Below are 17,500 nucleotides of genomic sequence, written 5' to 3' on the forward strand. Positions count from 1 at the left end.
TTTCTAGCCAGCAGAGGCAGTGTAGTTCTGAATGAAATTCAAAGGACTGCAAATTGTTTAATTATGGGAAACAAGCAAATTGGAGGTTCCCATGATGTCGACTACGGGATTGAGGGGTCAGGAGGTCCCCAAAGAGATCGTAGCTGGTCGTTCCACGCACCTCCTACGCGTCGCAAGTCGATGGCCGGCGGCGGCAAACATACCAGCAGTGGCACGTCGGCTGATGGTCCGGAATCGGGGACTTCTTCGGCAATGCGTGAAAGGAGCTCTTCTTTGTCGGAGGGGATAGTGAGGCCGTGGAGGAAAGGGGGAGGTAATCGAGTATATGCCGACTCAAAGATTTCCAATAGAGGTGATGATGACGTAATCTGGACACTTCGAGGCGACGTGACCCAGCAGCACGATATCAGAAGAACAAAGGAGCCAGGAGATGTGGATGATGTTTCGGATTTTGAGAACTACCAGCCATTCCAGAAAAGGACTTTGGCTCGGGAAGAGATGCCGTCCGACGAGTCTAGAATTTGGATAAAAAATGAAGATTTCTTTAATTCTGGTGGTGGTGGTGGTGGTGGTGTTCACAGAGGTGTGAGGAGAGAAGGCGATGGTAAGGAAAGTAAGTCGGCGAGAAGCAGTTTTAATGCTAAGAAGAAATTGACTAAACAAAATAGTGTTGGAGATGAAAGCAGTAATATTTCCAATTCTAGTCGAAAAGGTGTTGAAGATTCAAAGCGAAAGGACAAAGAAAATCAGAGAGAAGATAGTCCGGTAGTTATTCATGAGCTAGACGATTCTCCTAAACACTACACAGGACGGTCGAGTCAAAGGGAAACTGTAGCAAAAGTAGCGTCTGATGTTGCTGCCCCATGTCCTGTAGATGGTGAATCACCTGTTAAAGATAATGAACCTTTATCCTTACAACACTACAGCAAGGAGACACTCCAACAAAGGCAGCATAAACATAATACTACGAGTAAAAACGATGATCACACGAACTCCTCTTTTACTTCTCTACAACCATCTAATCGTGAAATTGAAATTTCACCATACAGTGAAAATGCGAGTATTAAATTTGACACTCGGTCTCGTTTTAATTCTTCACGGCGAAACTTCACGAATTCCAAACAAGAAAGTAAAGACGATACCGTCACCCTCGCTGCTTCAAATTCCAGAGCTCCTGTTACAACCGGGGAAACGATATTCGTTGGAAATCCACTAGTAAGTAGAGGAATGAAATCTCAAAATTTTGAGCATGAAAAACTTAAAATATCCTCTGTGACATTATCAGTAACTAGTTCATCACCATTCTCAAATAGCGTTCCATCCACACCAATATCCAAACCGCATATTACGTCCCAAAGTACTTCATCTCCTAATACTCCATCATCTTATAAAGAAAGTCAAAGTGGGAGTATGACTTTGGAAAAAGGAAGGAGTTTAATCTTCCAAGAGGGAAGTGTGGTTGTTAGAAGGAGACAAAATTCCTCAAATAAAAATCCGGACGGTAAGTTCAAACGCCGTAGTCTCGACTTGTGCAGTTTGAGTAGCACCGGTACAAATTATGGCAGTAACAGCAACGGTGATTTTTCAGCCTCCTCATCAAATTCCAAAGTATCTAGACAACCTATTCTTGAGGAGACTTCTCACCTCAGCCACAGCACAACAGCCCTAGATTCCTGTCACGAGTCAGTGCAATCATTATCAGCCACAATCATGCCAGCGGCAACAGGAAACAATGCTAAATCTTCACCAAATAACACACAAAGTCTTGGTACTGCAACTGCAACAGCACCTTTTAACATCGCTTCTTTAAGCACTAGTCATAATAATAGTAATAATATTGTTACAAATACTCAACAAGAGACAACAACCATCATTTCGCCCATTTCACCAACCTCCCCTACCGATAACATCCAATTTCATTCCAACAATATCGCCAATACATCGATCACAGCTACCACCGACTCTGGTTACAATACGGGTACCAGTGGTGCTTCATTCGACCACTCTTGCAACATCTCCACAACATCTCCTATCACTGTACATAATTTTAACTGGTCAAGGAGATCTCATCGCCATCCGTCATGCAGTCATGCCCCACAAGCAATGCAAAGAAACTCATATATCAACAATACTCCTCTTGACAACTCGCATGAAGACAATAGTGCGACTATTTTAGCAGGTCAAAGTTTAGCTAGAGATAACGTCAAGCAATTTAACGATCCGGTATCCCAATCATCCACCACCTGCTGCCAAGTCACTAGTAACATTGCGCCATATTTGGGTGATAATAGTCACCGTGCAACAGCAGCCGAGTGTAAAGAGGCGGTTCCGAACAAACAAGATAATTATTCTCCGATTTCTCAATCAGTGGATAAAGACCCGTGTCACCAGAACATTCCTTCTCTATATTCTCAGTCCCGTGCCAAAGTGGTGGGGACGGTGGGTCACATTCCAGCGGGAAATTATTTGCAGATTAATGACCTCTCGTTCACACCTTCTACTTATGGAAAAGATAGTGGCATCGTCGATGATGATGATGACGGTATTGTTATTTCTAGCATTCCTGGATGTGAAATATTTGAAGTTTGTTGTGATGATAACAGGGACAACGATAATGACGATGATGACGAGGTTGGTGAAATGGAAATATTTGGAAGAAGACCAGAAAATACAATTACGTTAAAAGGGGTTGAAAGTGAATTATATTCGTCTCATAAGGGTAGTTTTCAGGCTCAACGAGACTCGGAAAATAAGAGGGGTAATTTACAAAATGACTTTTATAACCAGGAAAGGGACGATGGAAAAAGTAGCATAGCTAAAACAACAAACTCAACATCTGCTTCACTTATTCAAAATGTCACGGAGAGCGTACGAAGGGGTACAACGACAGATAGAGACAGGACTATGTTAGATGAAAGCTACATTTTAAGTGGCGATGGTAGCCGTAACAGTAATAATAGTAATGGGGGTGGCTGTGGTAATTACGTGACTCCGGGGCTATCGGCTTGCCACGAGAACAAGGTTTCGGAGTTAGAAAAACTGAGTCAGGCACGCGATAATGGTGGGGACGATGAAAATAATCAAGCTAATGATGTCGGCGATGATAATGTTGCTGGTCGTGGTAAGAGCATACGCGTGGCGGCAATGACAGCGGTCAGTAACATTGTTAGAGATGGAAATTGTTATCATGATGTAAACAACGCAACATTGGCGACATCGCCTACGTCATCCGTATACGGTGTTGAGTTATGCGACGATCGGTACTACGGTCGTGATACGCAACCTCCTAGTGGAGTAGCGAGTGTGGGACCGCCGGATGGTGGGGGCTGCGGCGAGTTGTCTGCTGTCCTCATCCCACCGTTGTCGACGACGAGGGCAGTGACAGGGGAGGAAACTGCTAGTCCAACTCACTTGATGGGGACGACGTACCCTGAGGATAATTTGGCGATGGCTGGTGGTGGTAGTGGTGGCGGTAGAACGAATACGACGACGGCAATGTTGATGAAAGTAGTCGGAGAAGAGGATACGCCACCCCCTGTCGCCACAGCAAATTACAGACAGGTTGACAGAAGGGATGGAAATAGGACTCAATTTAGTAATTGTAATAACAATAATAATAATGATCATAACAGTGGTGATAACGTAACAAGTAGTAGTATCGGATTAAAACCCTATAGTTCAAATGTGGATGCTGTAAGCTCTTCCCGTGGATGTAATGAACAGATTAATGTTCGTGTGACTCTCAATAAGAACTATGATAATTCTTTTAACGCCCAGGGCTCTCAAAGGATTAACGAATCTGTCGCGAGTTCGGAAAATAGGAAAAACTATAATAAGGTGAGAGAAGAGAGTGTGGATAGTGGTGTTGGTCACAGTACTAGAAATAGTGACAGCAATAGGGGGGACGGCTACTATCTTGTTGATAATAAGGTTGTTGATTCTGCTGCTGCTACCTCTGTTGTCGCGCCGGACGTGAATGTGAATTCTTCGGCGGTAGCTGGTGACAGGTGTGGTAATACTCGTGATAGATTGGGTATTGATGGACGAGGGAAGGAGGCAGTACCAACTGTATTAACTAACACTGTCCAGTCTAGTTCAAATAATGCAAAAGTAGGAATAAGAGTAGAAGGCGGAGCAGAGAAGCAGAGCAAGAAGAAGGGAGATAAACGAAAAGATAAAGAGAAAGGGAAAGATAAAGATAAAAAGGGAGATAAAGATGCGGTGGTCGTGACTACGGCAGTGGCTGAAGAGGATCGCAGTAAATCCAAAAATTATGACCAGGACATTACATCAACGACTCCGTCTCATTCTACATCATCATCACCACCATCATCATCCACTAAATCAAAACTAAAATCAAAATTTTTACCCTCATCGGGGCGTGATGGCAAAGAGAAAGAGAAAGACAAGAAAAGTAAAATGAATAAGAAAAAGAAAAAGGAAAGCGGCGATGATGGAAAATTAGGGAAGAAGGAAGAAGGAAAAGAAGAAAATGGAAATAAAGGCAAAATTGTTAATATCGATTCCCCGCAATCATCATCAACCTCTTCGTCATTACCGCCGTCATCTAGTTTATCGCCTAGTCTGAAAAGATTGAAAGGAAAGAGTAGCAAGGACATTTCAACGAAAGAATGCGATAAAGAGAAAATCGATAACCCTGTCTCCCCGACGGCAAAAGAAAAACATAAAGATAAAAATAAAAGTAGTAAAGAAGACGTCATTAAGCTCAGTCGGCAACAGAATCAACAGTCTTCGGTTTCATCGTCCTCGTCAATTCCAATTTCTTCCTCTTCTTCAATGTCGCCCAATTCTAAAAGAAACGTCGATAGTAATAAGGGCCTTCAGAAACCCAACCTAGCTGTTGAAAATTATAGCCCGGTTTATGGAATATCCCGTAATGATACTAATATGTCTACGGATGATATCACTACACAGTCGAGGGACGCCAGTAACACTGACAAATCTAGTGCGAAAAATTCACCAAGGAAATCCGTTGACCACACTGATAATGAGAGTAAAACCTCAGACACCAACAAAAGTAAAAAGCTTGACACTATTACCGAGAGGTATTCCATTGAAGTAGCAAATCCAAGTTACACAACGGACAGTCTGGAACGAGAATCTTCCCCGTCATCAACCCTGTCATCTGCCTCCAAGTTGCGCCAAGTCTCGCGCGCACTTTTTGGTGGGAAGCTTCATGCGCCTTGGAGTTCTTTCAAAAAAGGCATCGGAAGCGGTGGAGGCAGTAATGTCAATAGCAATAGTGTAACCAGCAACACCAATACGACTGCTAGTGTGAAAAGTGCAAAAACATACAGAAGTAACAGTAGAATATCTTCTTTTACCACACCGAGAAAGAAGAAGATAATCATTAAGCCGAAAACAAATTTGAATAAAGAACTTAGCTCCTCAGAAGGATCAATTGGTGAGATTAGTAGAAGGAGAGGGGCTGCATCTCAGTATAGAGATTTGTCCTTGTCAGAGAATAGTCTGCTGGATACCATGGACGACGACTGGCCTTCTCCCAATCAACTACCACAACCGTCAGAATCTTTCGCGGAGCAGGTCTCCAAAATCCACACGCAAGGTGAACTTTCGTTATCTCTTTCGTGCCACGGTGATTCGACTTATTCATACCCTTTGGACGTTGCAAAGTCTTATTCTACTGCAGTCTTTCAAACCCCGTCACCAGATTTAGACAACATGGATGGTAATGACGATGATAGTGGAGGCAGATTCTATGGGGTAAGAGCTGGATCCAACACGCCAGAGATTGTTCGGAAAAGTCCACCGGACCAGAAAGGAATTCTGGATCGTAGCGTCAGCATGGAGAGTCTCTCTCGTTTACCTGATTATAATACAATGTTTGATGATGTAAAGGAGAAGGATGTGGATGGAGATAGGCTGAACGCAAATAGTATTCGGAACGAAGGGCGTAAAGACGGCGTTAGGAATTTTGATTTTGAAAGTTTAAAGCTAGGAGATGGGATGAGGCCGAGGACAAATTCTTTAACGTCTTTAGAAGTTGGTACAAGTCGAACTCGAGCTAAGATTGCTATGGGAATGACTAGTGCTAGACTTAGACGCTCCTACGCTAGTCCGGTGAAAGAGAACTACAGTCAACCCATCGTTTCTGATGTGTATGCTCGGGCAGAAAGACGTCCCGGTGACGACACACGAAACAACGCGTCGCCTTTGCCCGCCGCGAATCAAACTGACATTGTGGCCACCTCCGGTCTTACTTATTCTTCGCCTCCACCCCAACCAGCTATCGGATTGAGTTCGTCCTCAGCAGATGTCATTTCCCCAGCACATCGTGAACTTATCTCGAGAGCTTTACAACCCACCAACTCCACCCAACGAAATGTTGAGAGGTCAACTAGTCCACTTTCATCCTTGCCACAGTTATCATCTTCTCAACAACAACAACAACAACATCAACAAAAACAACAGCAACAACAACAACGATACCCACAGCGATCGCATTCATATCGTGCAATGCCTCAAACTCAAAGCATTGATATCCCGCAGCGACGGGCCTCGATCGCAGCCCCGCCCACTTTCCTCTCAGAATCCCGCTCATTCCAAGAAAGACCAGGGCCAAACTTCAATCGCTATCCCAGTAATTTCAATGAGTTTGAATATTCGAGAAGTTACGATGCATCTGCATCTGTAGACTATTTCCACAACCGTCATCTCCAGCGCCCTTTCAACCAACGACAGCCTCCTCACCCACGACTCAAACACGCGCATAGTATGGACTTACCTCGTCCAACATTTTTCGCAGACAACATTCACCAACGACAGCAATATCACCAATACTATGACGATAATGTTGATCAAAGATATCACCACCAACACCGTCAACAACAACGACCACCACAACAAAACTACTCACCAATATCATCATTTTACCCGCAAAACCAACCCTATCATTATGGTGGCCAACCAGATAACTCACCATACTTACTACAACAACCTCGATCCTCTCCCCTCTCAACTAAAAACATACCACGACAAAGACATTCTCTGGACAGCAGCCAAAGGTACTTATCTCAGCCATTTAATCTAAATCCCAGTTACCCTTATATATCCCGCTATAGTGATGATAATATAAATATTCAAAACACACATCAACAGGACTATGCTCATCAAGAAAAATATGACGATCACATATATAACGATCGTCATTATTTCCCAACCCACCAACCCATGTTTGTACAAGAAATACCCAAACCCAACACAGAAAACAACGTTAGCAGTATCTCTAGATACAGCGTATCACCTTTGTCATCATCGTCTTTATCTAGTCAACATCGGCAACACCATCACTTGTTCGTCACGTCCCTACATGCTCCGATGTCCCGGGCAAGCGTCAACTTAGCGCCTCTACCAGAAGAGACAAACTCTAGAAGCGGAAGAGGCTCAACATCCTCTTTAGACTCCAACACATTATCTCTAAATTCCTCATCCCAAAGCAATAGCAACAAGAACAGCAATGAAAATACTCCCCAACAGCAACAACATCGATATCGAATTATACCAAATTATAAACACCCAATAAATAATCAGGCAACCCGCTCAAGTTTTTACCCCGCGTCATCTGCACCCACGCAACAAAATAATAGTTTCGAAAAGAGCAACATCTACCTCAACCAGCAGCAGCAATTTTTCCACCCGTCTTTCCAAATCCTCAAACAGCAAAGAAGCAATTCAGTTTCTTGTCTTCCTGCTTCGGATTACCAACGAAAATCGTTGCTGTATGATCACGAAAGCCAGTTTTCGCCACTGTCTCCCGCTAATCCAATGGGAAGTCAAAAAAGATGGGGAAGTGAAAATTTAGCGCAGTTTCAGATGCAGAAAGAGCAACAACAACAACAGCATCATCAAGGATTTTCGTATAGCTCCCCTAATTCGAGAGCAGCGAATGAAACTCGGATCAGTCAATTGGGAAGCAGTAGTAAAAGTAGTAGTGTTGGAAGCAGTATTGGACAACTTCAGTTTTACAACGACGGTAGCGACACTGGTGGTTTTTTCATTCCTGCAAGAACTGCTACGACTGTCGCAAATATCGTTACTGCCGATTCTGGTTGTGTTGATACTGATAGGGGTGACACTGGAGTCGATACTTGTTTTGTGTCTGGTCTTGATTTTTCACCCGTTGATGACGGGTTTGGTGGAACCCTCGAGTTCCATGCTCTTTTCCAGCAACGACGTCTACAACCATGGGATCGTGCCTGGAGCTATAGCGTGACTTCCTTGTTGGACGCATCAACTTCTGCAGGAATCGAAGTTGGTCGAGAAGGGGATCTGAGTCAGGGTCAAGGTCAAATACGGAATACTGGTGGATTTGTTGTTGATGATGAATGCCGTGATGTTTTAATGATACCAGCGGGTAAGTTTCGTCGGATGATAAATTACATCATTATTTATTTTGTTTTTAATACACGTTAACAACATGTAAACAAATGCACATCCTATTGCGTAATTGATGAAGTAATTTGAAGAGGTTTGACTATCGCAGCTCCCAGCTTCGTTTGTTATTTCCTATGTGCACATTTTTGAAGATCTGATTACGGAAAAGCAATTTATGACTAATGTTATTTACATTGTTGTAATAGAGAACATTTTGCATTGGCTTAAGATGATTTTCATCTGATCAATGAGAACCATCACAATATGGGTTATCAGACGAAACAATCGTATATTTGAAAATAACATCTTGTGACCAACTAAGCTTTTTAGCCAAATTTTCTAATCCATTTTGAGAAACATGTCTTCGTATTTGTTCTATATCTCTATCTATCTATCTATCTATCTATCTATCTATCTATCTATCTATCTATCTATCTTCCTTCCAATCATCTATCTATCTATCGCGCACATACACACTATCTATGTCTCTGTTTCTCTCTCTCTCTCTCTCTCTCTCTCTCTCTCTCTCTCTCTCTCTCTCTCTCATATTTCAATTCTTTACTTGCATTCACTCAAGGTTCAAATTCAATGTTTACAACGAATACGCCAAAAGTATCATAATCACAGTATCTATGCTTTCTTTTAAACGTGAAATTCCCTCCATATGTCGGAGATTGGCAGCCCTGTGTACCGTCATTAGTAATGGAAATCTTAACGAGTAAAAATCGTTGACCGAGTACACACACACACTTCTGCTATTTGACTTGCGGCCCCGTTTTGTTTCATTTTCTCATTAAATCTCACTTTTTGCACGCTGTGATGTAAGGACCGTACGCTGTACTGTAACCATAACCTCTTGACCCCAACCTGCTGGTGTGTCAACACAGCAGCATTTTACTTGTGTGTACACATTCGATTTTATTTAAGGCCATTTCCTCATTTTCATTCTGGTAATGTTTTCCCTTTCGAAAGATTTTACGTTACAGACATGTATTCACGTCATGTGTCGCCTCTCGTACTGTTCTTATCTATATCTTTGCTTTGGCATCATTTATTCTTATCACGACCACCACCGCCGAAGTCATCATCACCATCATCATCATCATCGTCCTCGTCGTATCGTCATCATGATCATCGTCATTCGCGTAGACTCAATACTTCTCTATTCAGATTAATTTCTTTTTTATCCCACCTTTTTTCACATCAGATTCCATTAAAACTCCTGACAACCGTCATTCCTTAGACGACAAACACACACACCCAGAGAGAGAGAGAGAGAGAGAGAGAGAGAGAGAGAGAGAGAGAGAGAGAGAGAGAGAGAGAGAGAGAGAGAGAGAGAGAATGCACCAAATCCCAGATCTATTCATCAGTTGTTTCCCCTGTTTGTTTAAGGTTTTAACGATTTTTACCTCATTATATCAGAGTTACCGGTCTTCCGTCTATTCCCCGAAGGTTTTCATGTCTTTTTTTTCTCTCTCAATTGATGAATTTGTGCAGCCAGTGAATTGAACGGAAAGACTCCAAAAATCTATTAAAATTGAAGGGAAGCAATATTCATTTTGATGTTAGGCTGGTTTTGTTCTGATTTGTCCGTCGCTCTCTCTCTCTCTCTCTCTCTCTCTCTCTCTCTCTCTCTCTCTATATATATATATATATATATATATATATATATATATATATATATATATATATATATAATCCATTATTCAAGCTATCTATCTCTCTTTTTCCTCATTGCTGGCTAGTCTCTTACTAGAACTGGGCGCTGGTCATCACAAGGCTACGTACATACTGTACTCTTAATAATTGTCTTAGCTGGGGGAATTAGGGACACAAAACCCCCGAATTGTGCAAATTAGTGATGAAAGCATGATTTTTTTATGAAAAAAAGTTCGTGCTCTAAGGTTTAAATTGTGATATAGAACCACTTTCTCATTACTCCAAGAGCTGAGATATCAGCAATTTAAATCGTGTAAAAATTCACAGTGGTGATGAAACTTGCCGCCTTCACAACGACATTTTGCTTTGGTGTCAAAAGGTCACATACTACGTCATCGGTACCGAGTACACAGTTGCTTAAATCGAAATTAGAAGTATAACTAAAATTTATTCATAACATACAACTTATCAAATTCATTCATTTACCAAGAGAGTAAAATAATTTTCAAAAGTATTTGTTTTTAATCCAAAAGTATATCAATTTGGTTATTTCAAATTTTACCGGCATTGGAACGCGGAACATGAGATTGTTGTGAAATCGAAATCAAAGTTTTGGTGGTCGAATACGAATACGAAAAAACCCCAAAAAACAAATGATTTTTTCCCTCTCATATCTTTTGTATATTCCGATAACTTTCAAAGAGTATAATTTTTTATTTTCTTAATGTCATGTTAAATTAGAAATATTAATAGACTCCCGCTCATGTGAAGATATCTATAAACAATGAATCGCATTCTGTGGTTGCTAGTTGTGTCGTCTGCTTTCGGGTCGGCGAGGTCACGAAACGGTGTCTACTTGAACTCTGTCGCCTTTTACCCACCTCATAATAATAATAATAATAATAATAATAATAATAATAATAATAATAATAATAATAATAATAATAATAATATAATAATAATAATAATAATAATAATTAAATAATAATAATAATAATAATAATAATTTAATAATAATAATAATAATAATAATAATAATTATAATAATAATAATAATAATAATAATAATAATAATAATAATAATAATAATAATAATAATGATGATGATGATGATGATGATGATGATGATCATCATCATCGTCATCATCATTAGCAGCATACCGAGCACCTAGATATCGCTTAAGCATCAATGTTATGTGTCACACTAATTCAATACAGTTATGTTATTATTGTGGTTTGCGTAATAATATGGTTCAAATCAAATTTCAGGTTGAAAATGTCCGTATCGTCATCTTCTTTAACATGACCGTCATGAACCGCCTCAACCCCATCACCAACAATCCCGTGATCAAGTCACTTAACCCATTAAATCATGGCATTGACAATGTACTAAATCTTGTACTAACTACTGACAATTATATAATGGCAAAGTGCAGTATTGAGGTGGATTGGTCAAAATGATTAAATTGTCAAGAGGTTAAAAAAATAGAAATTAGAATGCCCAGCTCTGTCAAAGCGGAAATATTGTGGCCAATGGTACGTGACTTTTGTAGCGTAGCGTTCTTATGGTGTTAAGACTTTTAACGGATTATGCAAATGATAGTGACAAGCTAGATTTGTCTGTTGAAGACCGCTCTGAGGATACACTGGAGGTCCTGAAGCAAAATGATACCAAATGGCACAAATTCTGTCGCTCTTGATATACGGCCACAAAAAATCAGAAGGCTCGCTGTGAAAAATGAGAAATAACAAGAAAACTTGTTAAATTATCCCGATCTAGACAATCTCTCATCATCCCACTGTCCAAGGAGACAGAATATGCGTTTTCCCTCAGATGACGTTACCATAAGAAATAGGACACATTGTATGCTTCGCAACAATAAGATGAAGCTTCCCTCCATTCAATAATGACAAAAGACATGAACGAAAATATCCGCGTGGCTGCAGAAATTATAAACGATGTCCAGATTCTCTCCATATTCTCAAATGCCGATTTGATTGCGCAGGGAGTTCATTATCAGAAGATTTGTCATGTCCGTTTTATGAACATCAAAAAATGCTGAATATTACTAAAACAAAGTTCTAGTTTTGCTTTTGCTGAAATTGTTTCTTCTTCTTCTTCCTCTTCCGCTTCAATCGGAAACGTCCTCGTGGAAGGCTTAGCAGCAGCATAATCAATTGTTTTTACTGGGAGTTATCCTAATTGTTCCTAAGTCGTATAGTTGAGGGCAGAAACGAGTGAAGAGGGTAGTCAACTCTAGATTGTGGCAACATACATTTGCCAGGTTTCGTCTTGTTCTGTTGGAGGCCGTGTAATGACACCTGACCTGGTTTTTCTGACCTTTGTAAAATACATTTAGTTTATTCTTCTCTCTCCTTTCCTTCAATGGTTTCAAATGGGGTGTCATATATGACTTTAATTTGGTTGAGGATTTTGTTGAACGAATTTTACAACTTTTTTGATTGATTCTATTTACCTAATTTCGGAGGTGTGATCGGGATCCCATACCTTACCGCTTTACTCGAGTGTTGGTCTAACATAAACTTTATCACATTTCTCTTTTATGATTACTTTGTAGCAGAAGAGGTTTCGTCTCAAGAATCCCAGGGTGGAGTTTGCCTTCCTGTATATGTTTGCAATGTGGTCTTTCCAGGTCAGGCGATTGTTTATCGTTACTCCGAGATATTTTGCTTTGGTGACGTCTTCTAGTGTGTTGTTGTGTATTGTGTATTATCTTTCTTTAATTGGTAATTTTCTGGAATCAAGGTCCCGATGAAGAATTTCTGAGTCTTTCTTATGCTCTGTACAAAAGGCTATCATCCGCAAATAGTCTCAGTCCTAGCGGCAATCTTTCAGGCAAATCATTGATGTAGATAAGGAACAAGAGGGGACCCAGTACGGTATCTAGGGACACACCTATAGTACTGGAGCTGAGTCTGACATTGCTCTTTCAGTTGTTTACGATTAGTGAGAAAATCCATTATCCAGTCGTGTGTGTTACTCTTGATTCCATATCTCCTCAGTTTAATAGCCAGAGTATGGTAATTGACTTTATCAAATGATTTGCTAAAGTCTAATAATATAGCATCTGTTTGGAGTTGTTTATTCATGTTTTCTGTTAGGTTGTTGCAAGTTGTTATTCGTTGTGTTTCACAAAAGCGCTCCTTTCTGGAGCCATGCTATATATAAAACATTCAAGTATAGAACAGAGCAAAGAGAGAAAAAAAAAAAAAGAGAGAGAGAGAGAGAGAGAGAGAGAGAGAGAGATAGAGAGAGAGAGAGAGAGAGAGAGAGAGAGAGAGAAGAGAGAGAGAGAGAGAGAGAGAGAGAGAGAGAGAGAACGAGTCCATAAATTGTCAGAATTCATCAAGATGTATAGCAAAGAATGCAGTGAAAGTTGCACCCAGTCGTATGTTCACCCAATCAGGTTCAGAACAGACTCCAGTCGGTCCTACCAGGCCTCGACAGCTAACCTCAGGAAAGGAAACATTTTTAGCCTTCAATAAGACAACATATAGTTCTTGAACACACTGCCATGGGAAAAGTTTGACAACGAGGCTTATCTTGCGCCGTTAAAATAATCCAAAGAGATCAAAATAAACTAGAAAAGGCTGCTGTTGAATTCTCTCAAGCCTCCCAAGAAAATTGTGTTCCATAGTCATTTGTCTAATAAATATGATTTTTGATGGATCCTAATCATCTAAAAACGTTAATATACGTCACCAAGAAAGTCTTTCATTTTCGAAATTAATAGTTACCAACATCACCATAATCATTACCACTATCACCACCACCACCTCATCATCACCATACTCATCATTATCATCGTCATCATCATCATCATCATCATCATCATCATCATCATCATCATCATCATCATCTTCATCATCACCGCTACCACGATCACCACCACCTCATCCTCATCCCCACCACCATCATCATCATCATCATCATCATCATCATCATAATCACTACCACTACCACCACCACCACCACAACATCATCCTGATCATCATCTTCGTCATCATCATCATCAACATCATCATCATCATCATCACTACCAAGATCACAACCACCACCACCTCATCAACATCATCATCATCATCACCATCATCACTACTATTATCACCACAATTACCTCATCATCATCATTCTTATCACCAACATCGCTTCCTCCATCATCTTCACCACGATGACGACCAACACAACACAATAAAAACTAATACCAGCACCATCTCCTCCTCTCCCACCACCCCCCCCCCCCCCCCCCTTCCAGTCCTCATAAAAAAGCTATACTACCGGCCCATACGGTCCTATATCACATATAGGCACATTTTTAACAATGATAATTATTAAAGCCAAAATAATCAACCGCTTACACGGGTTAAAAATAATATCTTTTTAAAGCGCCGAATTGTCAACAAATATTTCATGGATTACGCCCCTTTGTTTTAATATAGCTCATATAGGCGGATTTTCATCTCCCTATTTTGCACTGTTAGAGGAATTTCTCAATGTGGTTCTATATCAACATCGATTGATAGTGGTCTCAAGTTACTCTGTACCAAATTTGGTGCTTTCATCACTAATTTGCACAATTTTACCCTAATTCCCCTAGCTATCTGACAACCGGGCGCACGAGAACCGATACATTTTAACGGCCAGGTACTCATTTTACTCCTGAGTACGGTGAGAAATGTGAGTAAAGAGCTTGTTCCAAGGACTGAACTATGCGCCGTGCGAGGCTCGAAAACAGGACCTTCCTATCCGAAAACGAGTGTCATCATACCACAAGACCACGCTCTAGGATCTTCTCGGTTTCAATCCCTGATGTCTGTGTAAGATACACGAAAATATATTAGAGTTACTTCTGTTACTTTCCATATTCCGAGAAGACACAAAGAAATATCGCCGTTTGTTTTTTCCTGATCTGCGAGCAGAGTTCACTCTATCATTTTTCTGCCCCATGTCGACAAAAAGAGAAAACACACTCCAAAAAAAACCCCCCAAAAACCTTTATTATTTTTGGCCTTAAATATCGATTAATTAAAATGGAGGACCCAAAATATTTCGAAAGTCCTCAAACTTGAGACTTGACATTACCCTGTACAAGTTAAGACTCATCTTACTTCTTCGATATTTTCTGTTGAAAGAAATACTGGCCAAAATGTTTAAAAACCATTTTGTCAGTTTACGTCAATATCGTGAGGAACGATTTTCATCACCGATACATGACTTGCAATCATATTGCATAAGTCTTGGTACCCACCATAGAGAATATACAGGACCTCCTAGTCTGTGGTACCCACTCTCCAACAAAATCAATACATCACTACTACCAACATTACTTTTCCTCGATCACTATCATAACCACCACCACCACCTACAACACCAACTCCTTTACCACCACCAATATTACTATGTACTACCACAACCGCCAACACCACCGCTAACAAAACCAACAACAACACAAACACTTCAACCACCGTTTGCTCTACTACCACAATAAATGCCACCACGACCACAACCGCCAACACCATTGTCAACAAAATCAACAACAACACAAACACCCCAACCACCACCTCTACCACCTCAATCACCGCCGCCATCACAATCACAACTGCGACTACCATTATTACTACCACGGTAGCCACCACCACCACTACCATTACCCAGACTTGCCTACGAATACGACTATTTCGTAAAACTACGAATTTTCGAGTCCTAAATTGACAATTAAATAAATATCTTTAATTCAATAAACTTCTTGAAAACGAAGTTCTGTTGCCAAAGGTAGTATATAAAGTAGTTTAAAGCATAATTTAATGTATTTAAACACAAATGTGACCCCTCGTCTCAAAACGGTATTCAGTCGGGATGATTAAGATCCTTAAAATAGAATTTGTAGCCAGAAATATCATGCTTAAGTTGAGTTTATATGCTTTATAGAGGAGAAGGAATATCATATTTTACTGTGCTAAATACCAACGTTTCATATTTTTGACCAGTTTAACTATAATTTGACTTTTTATCATCTGGTCTATCCCGACATAATACCGTTTTGAGACGAGGAGTCACAAATTTGTACAAAAAAAAAAAAAAAAGTGGTTATAGTGTCTACGGTCAGGCTATTATCACCGTACGGTGAAAATAGCATTCCAGACTATTTTCACCGTACGGTGAAAATAGCAGCTTCCTTTATTATTACCCCTGAAAACTACGGATTTTTCCATTTTAAAGTAGGCAGGTCTGTATTACCCTTACCACTTACCACTATTACCTCTACCATCGTGATACGGTTCCTAATCTACCAAAGTATTTTATCTCGACCAGCAGCAGCAGCAGCAGCAGTCACAGTGGGTCGATTCCTCGAAGCCGTCCAATCACAAATCACATAGACGTCGTATTAGTTACCAAGGAAATTGATCTCCACCAATTTATAAATTATACACACACACACACACACGCGCACACACATAATATATATATATATATATATATATATATATATATATATATATATATATATATATATATATATATATATATATATACGTATACCTTGTATTCAGTCAGTCTTCTTGTCATAAAGCGTTACAGGCCGAGTTACAGTTTGTCCTGAGCTAACCTGTATGTAAAGCGCTTTGAGCACATTAAGTGGAAATTGCTCTAGACGTCTATATAAAAAGCTCTTTTTTAAAAATTATTATTATTCTCAATAACTTGAGCTTAACTTAAGCTTTGGTATCCACTAAACGTACTCTGTTTGTAAAGCGCTTTGAGCACGTTAAATGGATATTGCGCTATATAAAAAGCTCATTTAAAATAAAAATTCTTCTTATTAACTTGAGCTTAACTTGAGCTTTGATATCCACTTAACGTACTCAAACTCAAAACACTTTACAAGGGTCCCTAGCCACCAGAAGCAATTAACGTGTAGGACGAGACATTTAGACATTGAAGAGCAGGCACTGGTGTAAGATAAAGATCTGAACAAGTGTGTATGAAACGGTGCCAGACAAAGCAAGGAAGAAAAATACAAGGGATAGGTGTTTTATTTTTTTTTTCTTGTAGTTTTATTCTAGTTGTTGGAGAGTTAACCTTTCTTGAGGAATTGAGTGAGATTGACAAATTGAGGAATTGAGTGATATTGAGGAATTGAGTTTGATTGTCTTTAAATTGTTGAATTGTCCGAGGAATTGAATGTGACTTCTAGTCGGCAATGGTTAAATTTTCCGAGGAATTGGGTGGGGTTGACTTATTGATCAAGTCGGAGAGGATTTAAAGGGTAACTATTGAGTGTATAATATTTCAATTCAGAGTTCAGTAGATAACCTTATCTAAAATTTTAGGCTGTATCGTCATTGTCGTAATGAAGAATGTCGATTATATGCAAGATAAATCGAAGGAAAAGAACGAGAAAGA

The 17,500-nt window shown here is 40.0% G+C and overlaps 1 protein-coding gene across 2 annotated transcripts in view; it reads left to right on the top strand.

Annotated features, from left to right (window-relative positions):
• LOC144958165 (uncharacterized) overlaps positions 1-17,500 on the top strand; it is a 118,877-nt gene that overhangs the window by 54,852 nt on the left and 46,525 nt on the right. For both annotated transcript variants that reach the window (XM_078889933.1, XM_078889932.1), the window contains exon 2: positions 1-8,395. This exon is cut by the window's left edge and continues 1,520 nt beyond it. In XM_078889933.1, coding sequence (XP_078746059.1) covers positions 64-8,395 — 8,332 coding nt within the window. In that variant the 5' untranslated portion in view covers positions 1-63. The remainder of the gene's footprint in view (positions 8,396-17,500) is intronic.

The sequence above is a fragment of the Berghia stephanieae genome, chromosome 12, assembly GCF_034508935.2.
Source record: "Berghia stephanieae isolate SIO BIC M18660-M18661 chromosome 12, UCSD_Bste_1.3, whole genome shotgun sequence".
Lineage (NCBI taxonomy): Eukaryota > Metazoa > Mollusca > Gastropoda > Nudibranchia > Aeolidiidae > Berghia > Berghia stephanieae.